The sequence below is a fragment of the Lolium perenne genome, chromosome 3 (assembly GCF_019359855.2).
Source record: "Lolium perenne isolate Kyuss_39 chromosome 3, Kyuss_2.0, whole genome shotgun sequence".
Classification (NCBI taxonomy): domain Eukaryota; kingdom Viridiplantae; phylum Streptophyta; class Magnoliopsida; order Poales; family Poaceae; genus Lolium; species Lolium perenne.
Window position 1 is genome coordinate 310,046,927 of NC_067246.2, and position 15,899 is coordinate 310,062,825.

At 47.7% G+C, this 15,899-nt stretch overlaps 3 protein-coding genes across 3 annotated transcripts; 1 reads left to right on the forward strand and 2 right to left on the reverse strand.

Moving 5' to 3' along the window:
• Positions 1-1,897: 1,897 nt before the first annotated feature.
• On the reverse strand, positions 1,898-5,961 carry LOC127345408 (probable mitochondrial import receptor subunit TOM20). Its single transcript, XM_051371883.2, has 6 exons — positions 5,739-5,961; positions 5,539-5,617; positions 3,733-3,902; positions 3,468-3,515; positions 3,002-3,082; positions 1,898-2,404 (listed from the first exon to the last, which is right to left on the reverse strand). Exons 1-6 carry the CDS (start codon positions 5,838-5,840, stop codon positions 2,270-2,272), a joined length of 615 nt encoding a protein of 204 aa, XP_051227843.1. The 5' UTR covers positions 5,841-5,961; the 3' UTR covers positions 1,898-2,269.
• Positions 5,962-6,329: 368 nt separating this feature from the next.
• On the forward strand, positions 6,330-8,304 carry LOC127345407 (SNF1-related protein kinase regulatory subunit gamma-1). The gene is made up of 3 exons (XM_051371882.2): positions 6,330-7,358; positions 7,435-7,595; positions 7,688-8,304. The coding sequence occupies exons 1-3, from the start codon at positions 6,480-6,482 to the stop codon at positions 7,965-7,967; spliced, it is 1,320 nt and encodes a 439-aa protein (XP_051227842.1). The 5' UTR covers positions 6,330-6,479; the 3' UTR covers positions 7,968-8,304.
• A 1,982-nt stretch (positions 8,305-10,286) lies between these two features.
• LOC127345409 (exocyst complex component EXO70B1) lies at positions 10,287-14,331 on the reverse strand. Its single transcript, XM_051371884.2, has 2 exons — positions 12,160-14,331; positions 10,287-10,642 (listed from the first exon to the last, which is right to left on the reverse strand). Exon 1 carries the CDS (start codon positions 14,176-14,178, stop codon positions 12,181-12,183), a length of 1,998 nt encoding a protein of 665 aa, XP_051227844.1. The 5' UTR covers positions 14,179-14,331; the 3' UTR covers positions 10,287-10,642; positions 12,160-12,180.
• Between the last annotated feature and the right edge of the window lie 1,568 nt (positions 14,332-15,899).

The window sequence follows — 15,899 nt, forward strand, 5'->3', positions numbered from 1 at the left end:
TGTGTGTGAAGAGTGGCGACGAGGGGGAGATGAGTTAAGTTGGTGCTGCTACTTGCAACGTACGCAGTCGATGATGGAGCCGACACGGAGTGGTGATGAGGCGTGACCAGTTGTCAGCGCACGGCGTGGAGGAGGTCCCATAGCATGTATGAACGTATGCCATGGGCCATGGCCCCGCCGGCCGGCCGGCAGCTCCTGTAACTGTAGCCGTAGTAGCTTGCTGCTCGTCGCAGGCAGGCGTGAGAAGGAAGCATCCATCCTCCTGTTGCCTTGGATCCACATCCATCACCCTCATCTGTACATGCACCTCCCAGCAAGGCCTCCTCCGGCGTGCAACATGAGTTGGCTCCTAGGGAACCACATCCTACATTCATATCCTATGGATTTCGTGAGTTTAGCTCCTAGGTGGCTATGTCCATCACCACTCTATGCTAATTGCATTACCCGTCGATAGGGTTGAAAACGGAACGGAAACGGACGGAAATATGTCTTATCGTTTTTGTTTCCGTCTATCTTGACGGAATCGAATACAAAATCGGAAACCCCGGAAACGAATATGGAAACGAAAATCGCCGGAGATGAATATGGAGCGGATACGGGACGGATACGTTACGAAAGTGAATATTTGTCACAATAAAATGGCGGTATATTACCTTGGTCTGTATACCGAAAAGGCACATATAACGAAGTAGACAATAAGACAAGAAATATCACTCAACTTCAACAAGCGGCAATTCAACATAAAGTACTACCTCCGTCACTAAAAGGGTGTCTCAACTTTGTCCAAATTTGAATGTATCTAGACCCAATTTAGTATCTATATACATCCAAAATTTGACAAAGTTAAGACATCCTTTTAGTGATGGAGGGAGTAACAGACATAGTTTAACACTTAGACAAGCGCAAATTCACATAAATATTTTTGCGTCGACACTAAGATTGTTCGTGGGTAGTCGCTTGGCCGCTTGATCACTCGTCTTGTAGGAAGAAGCCGCGATCGTTGCGATAGCTTGGGAGTTGGGACTAGGTCTTGTGGAATCGTCCCAAAAAGAGATGAGTCGTCGGGACTGTAGGCGGCTGTCTATAATTAGTAGGTGGCATGAAGGCCTAGTTTCATGTGCAAATGTAGGTCTACCAAGAACACGGGCCTCTCTAGGTTACGTTTGCGGAAACTTTTCATATCTATTTATCCGGAATTTCCTTTGCCATTTTCGTTTTCGTCGGAAACAGCTCTCTCGTTTTCATTTCCGTTTCCTTTTATGATTCTTCCGTTTTCTTTCGTTTTTCGCAAAATGCCATTTCCCTTTCCCTTTTTTGCTCTCCATTTTCTTTTTCTTCGAAAACGAACGGAAAGTTTCCCTTTCATTTTCAATCCTACCCGTCGACAAGCCAAAGTTGCAAAAAAAGTTCTACAACATAATTCTTCAATTTTGAGTGTTTTTTTGTTCTCGTGCGATGATAGTCTTGAGTTTCTTGTTGTGCATCTCGTCCTAGGAGAGGAGACCAGTACCTGCAGTTATTGCCACTGCTGTCAACCCCTCTGATTGGGCAAGGCAAGAGAGAATGGGATCATCATCTCCATAGTAGCCATGATGGAGTGGACGTGTTGATGGGTAGGGCAGGCCAGGGAGGTGAGCTTTTCTTGATTTGGCAGGAACAGGGTACATGGAGACTATTATTAACAAGATGCCAGTAGTAACATGCAGCAATCAATCCCAAGCCATGCTCACCTCTCAAGCAGCATCCCCCACACGGGGAAGAAAATATGCCTAGCAACCAGCTGAGCATGTGCGAGCTCCCCGTCCGGAGACCCGGATGCATCGCACCCTGCTACACCAACAGTGCGGCGCCGGTTGCGTCCCAACCAACTCCCAAACAGATAATTCCATGGGGCACATTTTTATGTTGAAAAATGCAACAAAGCAGCTGCACCATAGAAATGCTGATAGGTTCCACAAGCATGTGCCCGTCAAAGGTCGTTTACAATTATCAGAGGAATACATGCCGTATAGCCAGGGACGAAATGATCAAAACGTACCAACGGTTTTCGCTAAATACGATAAACATGCAAGGAAACATCCAGCAGCATATATCCATGACAAGACAAACCTCATCAAGGCCGCAAAGGAAGACTGTAATTTAACCAAACAGCAACATGGAAACACCATTTCCTCTCCATTACTTAGCTAAGTCTACAAAGATTCACGTCTGAGGCACTTCAACAAAGGCATGCCATCTGCAGTTTTCTTCTTTCCCAAGTTGATCCAAATCACATGTGAGGTGGCTGGGGTGCCGGTTGGGGTTGGTTTTTGGCCATTGCAATCCAAGCAGCGAAGCCAACACACAGAATCGCCCACCCACCCACATCATACCAGAAGTCATTGTCCTTCTTTTTCTTCGATTGCTGCAAACCACGTTGTATATATTCTCATATTAGGTACAGCAAGGTACAGAGCAGAGCATACAGAAATAACTTCAAACAATAAGGTCAGCACTATGGATGAGAAAATATTACTCTTTATTGTTAATTCTATGAGAGCAAGTAGGTCATATTGCAGGCAGAATATGCTTGCTTAACACCTAGTATTGTTATGCAAAAATAATGGCAACTAGCCACAACAAATGACAAAGATAACATGGTATATGAGCAAACCAAGAAGCAAGAGCTACACAAAAAGATACATTAACTCACTCACTGCCTGTCCTTTTTTTTAATAAAGGAGCTCATCGAGCCGCAATTTCATTTCTCAGCAAAATTGATACTGTCTATTGTAACAAATTTTATGTTCACCCTCTTGTTAACACTGCACATTGGCGGTTGGCAAATACAAGGCTACAAGAATATATTCAGATCAGCGCGTATGTGCAGACGACATAGTTTAAATGCAAATTTATGGATGCTTTGGCAATAAAATCAGTATAATAAGAAACATAGGAACTCATAGAGAAGAAACTGTAATCAGCTTAAAAGAGGTAAGCAAAACAATGGCAAACAAAATACCCTTGCATTTGAGGACGAGGGTGGTGCTTGTGCAGCTTGAGATGCGATTTGCCTATGGATCTCCATATGCAGTTCAGGTGCCTGAGGTTGTCAGGAGAAATGTTACATTAAGTCAATTAAAAAAGCAAGCACAATCAAATATGCTACAACTGAAAACTTCAGAGTTTAATTTAGGTTAAAAAAAACTACAGGTTCGGAGTAGAGAGGATTCAAATCTCCCCATATAGTTCAGATAGTTAGAAATTCATCTGTTGTCAATGAGCCAGATTGGAAGTTCAAATCAGTTACTCTCATAGCTTCAACTTCTAAATTATGCTGACAACATCAAATAAAAGGATATACACTCATGATAGAAAACTTGCAACCAGAGTAACTAACATAGTTGAATCACATGGTACAATTTCATAATTGCATTATAAGAACTGGGGAAAGATATTGCGGAGCATAATGACAGAACAAAAGGCACCTTCGATGACAGCTCCAATGACTTCCTGTAGAGCTCATTTGCTGGTTCCTACAAGAAAGAAGAAACATGGACATACCTCAAATACCAGCTGAGCATGCTTTATAAAGCATATTTACAAAAAAATTCCTTGCAAAAGCATCTGTGTGGGACTGAGCTCATATGGCAGTTAAACCATATGATCTCAGGCCCGCGTGTCAGCCTTCAGCATGATTTTATTTGAAAATCTGTCCGTATGCACCACAATACTCAAGCAGACTTCACATACCACATCAACTGCCTTCTGGAAACAACCAGTTGCTTTTTCAAAGCATTCATTAGCCGGGATGGAGTCTGAAGTGAAGAATCCACGGGAGGTCAGGGCATTCCCCAAGCACCAGAGTGCATCAGCCTTGTTGGAATCAATTCTCAGTGCTTCTTCCAGCTTGGACTCCGCATCTATAAGAAATAAACTAGATCAGCACATACTTCACATCTGACCGGTTCAGATTTGATTTAGAAGGACTTGAATTTGCCTAGGTATTTGAAACTTTCAGCCATGAAAAGCTATGGGGCTATCAACAAACTTCGAAATACTAGCAACTACTATGACTTCCACTGAACAAGCTTGCATATAATAATGCTCTCAGTACGAAATTAGAACAAAGTCTTTCCAGATCAACAAATAATCAAAACAAAGCAAACAAACAGTTCTCATCCATATATATGGAAACTATAACTAAATTGAAGTTACATTTTAATCTGTGCCAAATGATTTTTGAAGGTCCCAGATTTTGTCCAATTACTTACCTACTATGACTTCCACTAAACATGCCTGCATATAATCCTGCTTTGAAATTAGAACCCAGTACTAGGACTTTCCAGCATAAAAATTAACCAAAATAAACAGAAGTTCTCAGCCAAACATATGAAAGGTTAAAAAAATCTCTTAGTTTTGCCTCTGCCAAGCGCCTAGCACCTAGCTCACCTAAGCTCTTGCTAGGCATGCTTAAAGTGCACACGTTGCACGATTAAGTGCTGGGTGTTTTACTGCCGCCTAGCACCTAGGTGCCCTTAAGCGAATGGCACCTTTTTTTAACCATGATATATGAAAACTACAACAAAATAAACCTGTGCCAAATGATTTTGGAAGGTTACTGGAGTATGCCAGCATAGGGTTGGACTGGTATTGCAATACAAACAATGTGAAAAGTGTTGATAAATCTCAATATTCTTCTTGTTCAACACAAAACACATGTCTGAAAAAAGAAAGTGGGACAAGAATAAAGCACTTAAAGCTTAGACATAGCATGAACAAACTCCTTACTCCCTAAATCTGCATTACAGATGTATAAGCAATCACTACCAACACCATCAGTTTTATAATCCACACACATAACAAATGAAACTGTAGGTCTATATATGTTGGGAATAAAACTACAGTCTTATCATACAACAAATACAACTAGAGGTTTTCACATGCTTGGAACAAAAACACACTACATTATGGTGCGCTCAAAGAAGTCACTTAACCATATACGAAGGCCAAACTAGTAGTCTTCACCTAATGCATATATATTCACAACCGCTACTACCTCCTTCTTTATTTCTTTCTGTAGTTGCTACTATCATACCAAACATCTAAATACTGCAGCGTTTAGAGAAAATTAACCATAATCATGTTCCATGTTCCCACAAATCAAAGTAACTTAATTTTTGTCTGGTATACCTTAGGCTAAAGTATTAGTGGGCACAAAAGGTACAACCAAGGCCCTTACACGTCTAAATACTGCAACGTTTAGAGGAAATTAACCATAATCATGTTCTATGTTCCCACAAATCAAAGTAACTTATTTTTCTCTGGTATACCTTAGGCTAAAGCATTGGTGTGCATAAAAGACATAACCAAGGCCCTTACACATAACTTGATAATAACAATGTTAAGGAAGTATACAGCGAAAGGAAAGCCCCAATCTATTGCAGGTTCCAATTTCTGCAAGGAGGCAACTGAAGCCACCCTATATCCGCATAGAAGCAAGTAATCCAGAGCGACAGACCAATCAGCATAAGCACGTGCGGAAATCAGAAGGCATACCTTCGAGGCACTTGAGGCCCTCGGGTCCGTTCTGCATCTGCGACAGCTCCAGCAGCGCGCCGCCCCATCGCGTGAGGTTCTGCGATGCAGACATCACAATAGAACAACATCAGACCAGATCAGATGTGATCGGACCCGCGTCCGCTCGGAACAACAAACCGCTGGAGCGGGGAGGGAGGGAGGGAGGGAGGGGGCGTTACGTCGGCGTCGAGGGGGTTCTCGTCGTAGGCGGTCTTGGCGGTCTTGCAGGCGAGGTCGAAGAAGAAGAGCCTCTCCGGGTCGTTCATCGCTCCCATGTCCATGGCGGCGGCGGCGCGGGCGGGCGGGGCTCCGGTGTGCGGCGGCGAGATCCGGTGCGGGGCTTAGGGTTTTAGGCGGCCTCTCTTCGATTTGGGGAGGATCGAGGCGGGGAAGCCGGAGTTGTTGTTGTAGAGGAGGACGAGCGGATCGCACCGCTTTAATCGGACGCTGACGTGCGGGCCCTACGAGGCTCGTCCCTACCTGCCAGTGGCACGTGCTGTCACGGTCGGTCCCGTACTGGATGACTTGGGAAAGGAGCTAGGAAAAATATCCATCTCCAGCCCGGCCCGGCCCGGCACGGAACATGTTGGCAGGTGTATTAGGCCCATATGGATGCGTCTTAAGCAAGCGGCCCATGTCCTTATTTTTTTTTACGAAGATGGAAAAAAACATTTCTGGCAATGTTATCCAATGTCATCAGTCAGGTAGAGAGCCCAACTTCCGGGCTGCGAACCACTTGTCATCCTCCCCTGTCATTCTGGCGCGAAACAATCGGGCAGAGCAAACCTCGCTCGCTCCCGCCACCGTTCTCGGTCGGAAGACGCGACCAAGCAACGCGCGCGCGCGAGGCCACTCGTCGACGAGGAAGCCAAGAAGACTCTCGTGTGGTAGCTAGCGGAGCAGAGGCCATACAGAGAGCCATGCAGGGGAGGCGCGAGATCCGGACGCGGCCGGAGCAGCGGGAAGGCGACGATGCGTCGTCGACGGCGTTCGCGGCGGAGACGCCGCTGGGGAGCGCGCGGTGGAGCCCGGAGGCGGAGATCGGGATGCGGGTGGAGGACATCTGGGACAGCCTGGACCAGCCGCAGCTCAGCCGGGGCGACAAGCTCAACAGCTGCTTCGACGCCATCCCGGTCTCCTCCTTCCCCAACACCTTCGGGGCGCAGCTCGTCGACATCCCCTCCGATGCCACCCTCGCCGAGGCCGTCGACATCCTCTCTCGGAACCGCATCAACGGCGCCCCCGTCCGCAACATGGACGCGCCCGACGACGCCAGCTGGATCGACCGCTACATCGGCATCGTCGAGTTCGCAGGCATCGCCGTCTGGCTGCTGCACCAGTCCGAGGCCTCCGCCGCCGCGCTCGGCGCCGACGAGCTCGCCGCCAAGCTCGGCACCGTCACCCTCGACGGCCCTGGCGGCGCCAAGGAACACAACAAGACAGCACCGGTGTCGGAAGCCGAGGGGGCCGTGGCTGAGGCCTTCGGGTCGCTGCCGTCGTCGGAGCTGTTCCGGAAGACCAAGGTGAAGGACATCTCCGGCTCGTTCCGGTGGGCGCCGTTCCTGGCGCTGCAGAGCTCCGACACGTTCCTCACCATGCTGCTGCTGCTGTCCAAGTACCGGATGAAGAGCCTCCCCGTCGTGGACATCGGCGAGGGCACCATCAGCAACATCATCACGCAGGCTGCCGTCGTGCACATGCTCTCCGAGTGCGTCGGACTCAGCTGGTTCGAGGACTGGGGCACCAAGACGCTCTCCGAGCTCGGACTACCCATCATGAAGACAAGCAGGCTCGTCAAGGTGCCCATAAATCCATGCATGATCATGCTCACGCTTATCTGTCTCGATCGGCACCCAACGACATGATCTGCTGCAGGTTCGCGAGGACGAGTCGGCCCTCAAGGCGTTCCGGCACATGAGGAAGCGAGGCGTTGGTGGCGTCCCGGTGGTGGACAGCGTCGACAAGCCCGTCGGCAGCATCATGATCAAGGACGTCAAGCATCTCCTCACGGCGTCAGAGTCCGACAGAGACTACAGGTGATCACATCACAGCACAGTTTCTGGCTTGCCCTGAAATCTCATTTCACCACAAACAATTTCATTCAGACATGGCTGCTTGATAAGTGCAGGACACTGACGGCCAAGGAGTTCATCACGAACGCGAGGCAGAGCTCAGGGGAGAAGCAGATGAGCATCATCACGTGCACCAAGGAGGACACGGTGAAGGACATCATCCTGAGGCTGGATGCGGAGAAGAGGCAGAGGGTCTACGTCGTCAATGAGGAAGGCAACCTGGATGGGCTCATCACGCTCAGGGACATCATCGCCAAGCTCGTCTACGAGCCACCAGGGTACTTCGGGGATTTCTTCAACGGCGTCATTCCCATGCCGCAGAACAGCAGGGTCTGAATGCCAAGTTTCCTAGTACCTTCTAGGCAAGATCAGGATAAGCAATTTCTCTCGGGTTTATTTATTTTCCTTTTTGTGTAGTTACACTAATTCCTCGTTTTCTCTAGTGTTCACTCCTTGGTCTCCTTAGAAACCTCTCCTTATTCACGTCACTTGCATTGCTAGCTAGCTACCTTATCATAAGGATGAACACTCTGGCTCTGTTTATGTTCTAGGCTGACAAAGTTCAACACAAGTAGTACTAGAACGTAGACATGCCAGGTTTAATTGTTCATCATGTACCAGAGTGAAAGGACCCCAGAGTTATTGATAGATAAATTAGTGTTCATTTGCATGATGCAAGATGTGTGAGATGTCATAAGAAACTTATAATATGAAGCTAAGGAATAACACATTTGCACCTGAATGCGGTGGTATAAACCTACACAAAGTATCATTACATGGCCTTTTCTTACTTCTCAGGGCGTCCTCAAACAGTTGAGTGGCAATATCAGAGTCTACACAGAAGTAAAAGTGTGTAGATTGTAACTGTAAACCTATCCCTAACCACATGTAATTGTACATTACACAAGAAATTGTAAATAGGCACTCCAATACTTTGATATCATACATGTCTGCATGTTATCTTCTGGGTCATGCAACAACTACATGAACAAAAAAGATCCCAGACACACATAAAACTAGGCGATATAAGAAAAGGTGCAAAACACCATCAAGTAGCAGCACAACACAAGAATTAATAGCGGAACAGTTAATAGTATATAGAAGGAAGCAATCTGCATAAAACAAAAGGCCCATTCCATGAACTGGGGGATTAAGAACGGTAGAAGGCCCCATGAAATTGCTACACCACCCTATGATCGTTGGTAGAAGAATGCATAAAATAGGATCCAGTGGGATAAGTTGCAGCTTCTTTTACTTATGGACGACGCTGAGCGTCCCCCGGGGGATTAGATTTCTAATCCCCCGGGTGGACAGCCGTTGGATCAGCTTGCTTCGACCGTCTAGATCGTGACACGTGTCATAATAGTTCCCAGTCCCACTTTTGCTACCATAATGTACCAAAGTAGCAAAAAACGGTTCGTTTGTAGCAAAACTAACCCAATTGTAGCAAACAACAATTCACCCACTATACACACAGATCTCGCCGGAGACTCGCCGGAGGCCTCGCCGGAGGCGATGTAGCAAAATGTTGTACTATTGTAGCAAAAAAAATCGGGTATTGTAGCAAAGTCTGAGACATCACCGGAGATGTCGTCGGAGACGTCGCCGGAAACCTCGTCGGAGATATCGCCGGAAACCTCGCCGGAGAATTGGTAGCAAAAAACATATGCTATGGTAGCAAGAAACCACAAATATTGTAGCAATTTGTTTTTGCTATTGTAGAAAACTATGCATTGATGAAAAATATAATTGTAGCAAGACAAATTTCGCCAAAAAGAATTGTAGCAAACAATATATACTATATTAGCATAAATGCCAAACTAAAGTAGCAAAAACAATATATTATTGTAGCATCGTTCGGTGGGCGCAGTCCAAGCTCCGTGGGATCCCCATGGCTGTGGCGGCGCTGCCAGATTCAAAGATGACAGCTGCCCCACGGCAGAGGTGGCAGATTCTGGTGGATCTCCTTGCCGGAGTCCTCCGTGGCGGCGCGGAGCAGGAGCGATGGCGGATCTCCTTGCCGGAGTCCTCCGCAGCGGCGAGGAGCGGGAGCGGCGGCGGATCTCCTTGCCGGAGTCCTCCGCGGCGGCGAGGAGCGGGAGCGGCGGCTAGGGACCAGCGGGCGACCGGCCGGGAGGATCTTGGCCTCGAGGGCGTCCCACTCGAGGCGCCGGACGTCGCCGATGCTGAGGCGCTCGACGCCGAGGCGGCGGAGGGAGGCGTCGACGGCCAGCTTGCGGACGGAGGCGTACACCTGCGCGCACTCGCGGCCGTACCCGGCGGCGGCCATCCGGGAGGCGATGGCGCGGAGGTCTGCGACGGCGTCGTCCTGGTCGAATGGTTGGGAGAAGGACGGCGGCGGCACGATTGGTCGGGGCGGAGCCGGCGACCTCCATGTTCGTGTGCCGCTGAGAATAGACAAAGGGAGGGGATAAAACAGCGATGGGCCCCACCACGTGTGCACTCGCTTTTCTCCATCCGCAGGGACGCGTCGCACGGAGGAGCCGGGGGATTAGATTTCTAATCCCCCGGGTGATCATCAGCGTTTCCCTTTACTTATCCGACAAGCTACTATACCTTATATTATCATCAATGAGTTACTATACTTTCTGTTAGCAACCAACTGAAAGGCAGATAACAAAACTTGCAACAAAGTAAAAGTGAACAGAACTGCTGTATAAATTGTACATAAAATGCAACCCACCGACCATCCAACAATATTCAACAATCAACAGTATACGTGTAAACTGTAAGAATAACAGTTACACAGCTCACCACAGTGTCCTAAAGCCCAAGTGGAAGCCCAATGTCAGAACCTGCCTTGAAAAGAATCAAAGGTGGCAAGCTAAAGTCTTCGATTCAGGTTGCTTTGCATTCATGCTGCTCCTCCAGTCAAAACTGATTTCTCCATCGTCGAACTTCAAAAGCATGCTGGCAGGGCAAGTTCCTTAGAGCACGCCTTGAATGAACTTTGCCATGGACTTGTTACCACCAAACTGATATGAACATCCCTAAACATATAAATGATCAGGTTGTTAAGTTTGTTGATCATGCTGAAGTAAGTTCATGACTATGGCATGACAAGCAACAGATCGTAACTTGTTTGTGAGTTTTCCTGCTTCATAAGCCGACTTGCTGATAATTCGTCTAACAAAGACAATATACCATCTAAAAAACAGTTCACTGCACCAGGGAAATTATGTTGCTTATACATAATCCATATTATCAATGTTGATGGTTGGTGAGTAGGGATTAATAGGCTAATTAGCCAGTTAACAAGTTAATCAGCCAATAAATCAGTTTATTGGCTACTCGGTGACCCTCTGAGCAGGGATTAATCGGCCAATTAACTGGTTAATAGGACGATTTCTTCAACAGGGCATATTACTGATTCAAATATGCAGTAAATCACATTTTGTCACCAATAGATAGAAAACACTATAAATTACTCAAGAGTTCATCATGAATATTGATTGATAAACTACAAAATCACCAGAAAAATTTATATTCTTGATGTCCTTTTGTACAATTGGCAGTTCGCAAGGTAATATAGGGGTGAAATCTCTGTAATATCTCAATAGTTGGGTTCTTAAATTATTTTTAGTATCATCCATGACGCTCAATTATGAAAAGGAATAGGTCATAATCTGTTGGGACATTTTCCCGCTTCATAGTCATAAGCCTTGCAGTTTTACTGACTTGCTAATAATTGTTTAACAAAGACAACATGCCATCTAAGCCATTTCGCTGTACCAGGGGAAATATGTCGTTTATACAGAATCCATATTAATGATTCTAATATGCAGTAGTTCAAGAGCCTAATTTTTAGAGAAATCACAATTAGTCACTATTAGATACAAACACTGAAAATTACGCAATAAAAATGTATATTGTTCACGTGCTTTTACAATTGGCAGTTATCAAGGTAATATAGTGGTGCAGTCTCTGTAATATCTCAATAATTGGGTTAATAAGTAATTTTCAGTATCATCCATAACGCTCAATTATGACAGGCAATAGGTCATAATCTGTTGGGTCATTTTCCCACTTCATGCTTTCATAGTCATAAGCCTTGAAATTTTATTAACTTGCTAATAATAGTCTAACGAAGACAATATGCCATCTAAAAGCCATTTCTCTGTACCAGGGGAAATATGTCGTTTATACAGAATCCATATTACTGATTCAAATATGCAGTAGTTCAAGAGCCTAATTTTTAAAGAAATCACAATTAGTCACTATTAGTCTATTAGATACAAACACTGAAAAATACTCAATAAAGATGTATACTCTTAATGTGCTTTTGGCAGTTAGCAAGGTAATATAGTGGTGCAGTCTCTGTAATATCTCAATAGTTGGGTTCTTAAGTAATTGTTAGTGTCATGCCAAATGCTCAACTGAAGTGCAAGGTATCACTATGATCTTGCAAATTTAGCATCCAAATTAGCAAAAAAAAACGCCTGCAAAGCCTTCTATTAATCGATACTATAAACCATCTATGAGAGCAGAATCTGGGGGTGGCACTCACCTTGAAACGTAGACAGATTGATCAAGCATTCAATCTTTTCCCTTCAAAGAAATCAGAGACCTGGTTCTCCACATCCTCAGGGTTGTACTTTATATACTTTGCGAAATTCCTTCCTCCCTCTAGCTGGCCTCTAAACCTTCCGACGAACGAGCGGTATGCTGGAAGGACCTTCTCTTGGATGGAAATTTTCAACTCCTCTCTTAACTGGGGATCCACAACTCTCCAAGCTGTCTGTGTCCTGTATAGCTCCTCATAAGTAAGGTTGAAGCTCTTGAACCTTTCCTTGAGTGCAGCCTTGAGTGCGCTCGATGAACCTGTGGCCTGTGGCAACCCATCATCCCTGAGACAAGCTAATACCTTGGTCCACGAGGATCGGAGGTACCCTGTGGAGTACCTCCTTATCTGACCACGGCGCTTACGGATCCAGTTATCTCCAAGCAGAGACTTGAGCTCCGAATCCTTTATCTTCTGCACCACGTACCAGAGATTGTTCATCAAGAATATGTTCTGCAGTGCCTCATCATCATACAGCTTGGACTTATCCTCAATCTTGTCCAATAGATGTGTGATGAGTATGAGCACGCAGTGTCCCAGAGGAGTAATATCCGCATTGTCACCCCCAGTTTCCAGCTCAGTCTCGCAGCCATCGAGAAGATCATTCAGCCAGCGGCTGTAATCCGCAAGCAACCGTACATAGTTCATGACGTAGCGCGTGAGCGGGTGGATCTCGCCGCCTGGCAGCGATTTGCGAGAGGTCTCTCCGCGTATCGCATTGGCAAACTCAGCGATCGTGCCACGCACTGCGTCCCCTAGCCTCACGAGTATCCCCTCTGCCTCTTCCTTGATGAAATCCCTCGCCTCACCTGAGAACAGTGCCTCGAGCTCCGGCAGCAACTCGGCTAGCGCCTCGTACATGCCGAGAATGCGGAAGAGCTTCTCGGAGGACCTCTTGCCGATTGCAATTGCATCACCGAAGTTGAGCAGCTGCAGGACACACCCCTTGGCCGCCTCGGTAAAGCACTCCTCCTCGGCATCGGCGTCGAGCGCGAGGATCTGGCTGCAGATGCGGCGCTCCTCGGCGAGGAGGCCCTGGACGACGACCTTGAGCGCCTGGATCCACTTCTTCATCTTGCCGTCGAGGACGCCCCAGTCGACGCGCTGCACCTCCTCGAGGCTCATCTTGTCGACCCCGAGCACGGAGAGGCACTCCATGAGCGTGTCCCGGCGCACCTCGCCGTAGACCTGGCAGAGCTCGGGCCCGTAGCCGGCGCGCAGCATGACGTCCGCGATGCCCTTGAGGGTGCCGACGGTGTCGGGGGAGATGAGGTAGGGCGAGATCTCGCCGTCCGAGACCGAGCTCCACCGGCCCGCGGGGGTGGCGGGCTCGTCCCCCTCGTCGCCGCCGTGGTTGGCGAAGGAGGGGCAGTCGAGATCGACGGAGGAGGCGGAGCTGAAGGCGGGCACCGTGAGCGAGAGGCGGCGGAGGAGGGACGCCTGCAGGTCCTCGACGCCGAGCGAGACGGTACCGCGGATCAGCAGCTGGCGGAACTCCTCCTCCAGCCGCGCCATGGCGACCTGCAGCGCCGACTCGACGCGCGGGCCCGCCTCGCCGACCAGGCAGGCGGCCGCGGCGAGGTACTCCTCCGCGTCCTCGGGCGACTCGAACACCAGCCTGTCCCCCGCGGCCGGGGAGTCCCACTGCTCCACGACGCGCATCGCGTCCTCCACCGCCGCGTCCCTCTCTTGGTCCAGGTCGTCGTCGTCGGGGCCGTGGCCGAGTGGCCTCTCCCGGTCGTAGCGCTCCTCGTCGTCGTGGCCCTCGGCGACGGAGTCGGGCAGGGAGGAGGCGTTGGGGTTGGCGGGCGGGAAGAGGTCGGTCATGTGGGAGAAGCGGTTGTCGAAGCCGGAGAGGATGCGGATCATGTCGTCGGCGGCGTTCTTGGAGTTGGCGAGCGACTTGACGATGTGCTGAGCCGCCGCGATCACCTTCTCCTGCCCGTCGGGCGGCGCCGCCGCCATCGTGTCTCTGGGGTGGGATCGGATGCGAGGAGGAGGAGGAGGAGGATGGATTGGTGTGAAAGGGGAGAGGAATTCCGAAGGGGGAAGAGGAAGAGGAAGGGGGAAGGTGAGTCGCGAATTTGCTGAGGTGGCAGGCTGGGTTTGAGCAAGTCGTCGGGTGATTTTTATTTGGACTCAAAAATCTTCCTGCTTCATCACTCGCTTTATCGTACGGATCGGATCCGATTCGTTTGGGCGACCCTACATAACACTACACAAACAAAATGTGCCGTCCATGCACCGCAACTTTTGTGCACTACCATCTCATAATTCTAGTAATTTTATTCTGATTTTCTCGAACCTATAAGGACTGAGACTGACCAAGGAAGAACATGAGATAAATTCAGAAAAAGAAACGAGGTTTAGTTATAGTGGTGGACATGAAAATATACGAAACTATAAGAACTTGGAATCTGAATTAGAATAGAGAACTAAACAACATGAATGTTCGGTTTCTATCATGTGAGAAATGGTGGACGAAGAAGAACCAGAAAGGGAGCAGAGAGAAACTTGATCGACAACTTATACTTCAACATTTTCCCTCACGCGTGAGGGCTTGCTCATGTGTTCGAGCTAAACAAAATATTGGCTTTATGTTCAAGTGCGGCAAATCTTGCTAACTTGTTGCATCGCCGTCGCAGAGCTTATCTACTTTCCGTCAAGTTTGCCTTCCATCTCAATCAATCATAGTCTTCCATTCTTCAAATGTTGAGAATGATTGCAATGTGAGAAGCCTCAACCAATTTGTGCAAAACTCAAACCGATGGAGATACATATGTAATGCATACGTACTTCAACAAGTATGACGATGACTTGCCACGATGGCCAGCACCCTGAGAGGCTAATTAGTGTTGGACAGTCAATCAATTTGGTAGCTTCGATGGCTTTGATGGGCGCTGAAACATACTAGAGTTGGTGTAGTCATCGATACATGAGAGGAGGGATATGACAGTGGGATAATGGGATGAGGATGGGCGGCATTAGTGGTAGAGGTGGACGCGTGAGGCCGGAGAGAGTGATCAGTGAGGGATCCCAAGAACGGGACATCGCAAGGGCGACGGTGAAAGAGGGGGGCGAGCGGGTGAAAAAGAATGGGACAAGTCACATAGGTGCACTAGGGGAGCTCCAACCAGATTGTTGGACATGCCCACCTAAAGAAGAGGGCATTTTTTTCTCGAACTACGAGTTTTGACCTAAGTTGGGAGGGCCACGGCTCGGTTCAGCACAACATAGCCATGCCACTGCATTGATGTGCTATGGAACAAATATTTCGGTCATAAGCATAGTCCAATTCTAGATCTAGTTTTGAACACATGAACAAAACTGTAGGAGTCAAAGCCCGCACAAATTGAGACACCACTTGTTGAATGAAGATCGACCATGTGAATAGTTCAAGACTGTTGTTTGGATACCACAAAGAAGTTTGGATACCACAAAGAAGAACGTGGAGAGATTCTAGAAGAAGAAAAAAACATGAACCTCATTTTCTTTCTCGTAAAATTCATATAGAATGCCTTGTTGTACAGTAGTAATCTTGAAAAGCTATTCGTTTATTCTAGTCGGCACCCTTGAAAATATTCTTGTGTAATTCAATCCTAAAAATTCCTATGATTTTCTATTTGATTGAAATAGAGCCTAACATTGGACAACTAAACAAGCCAAATAATGAGTGACTTTTGTAA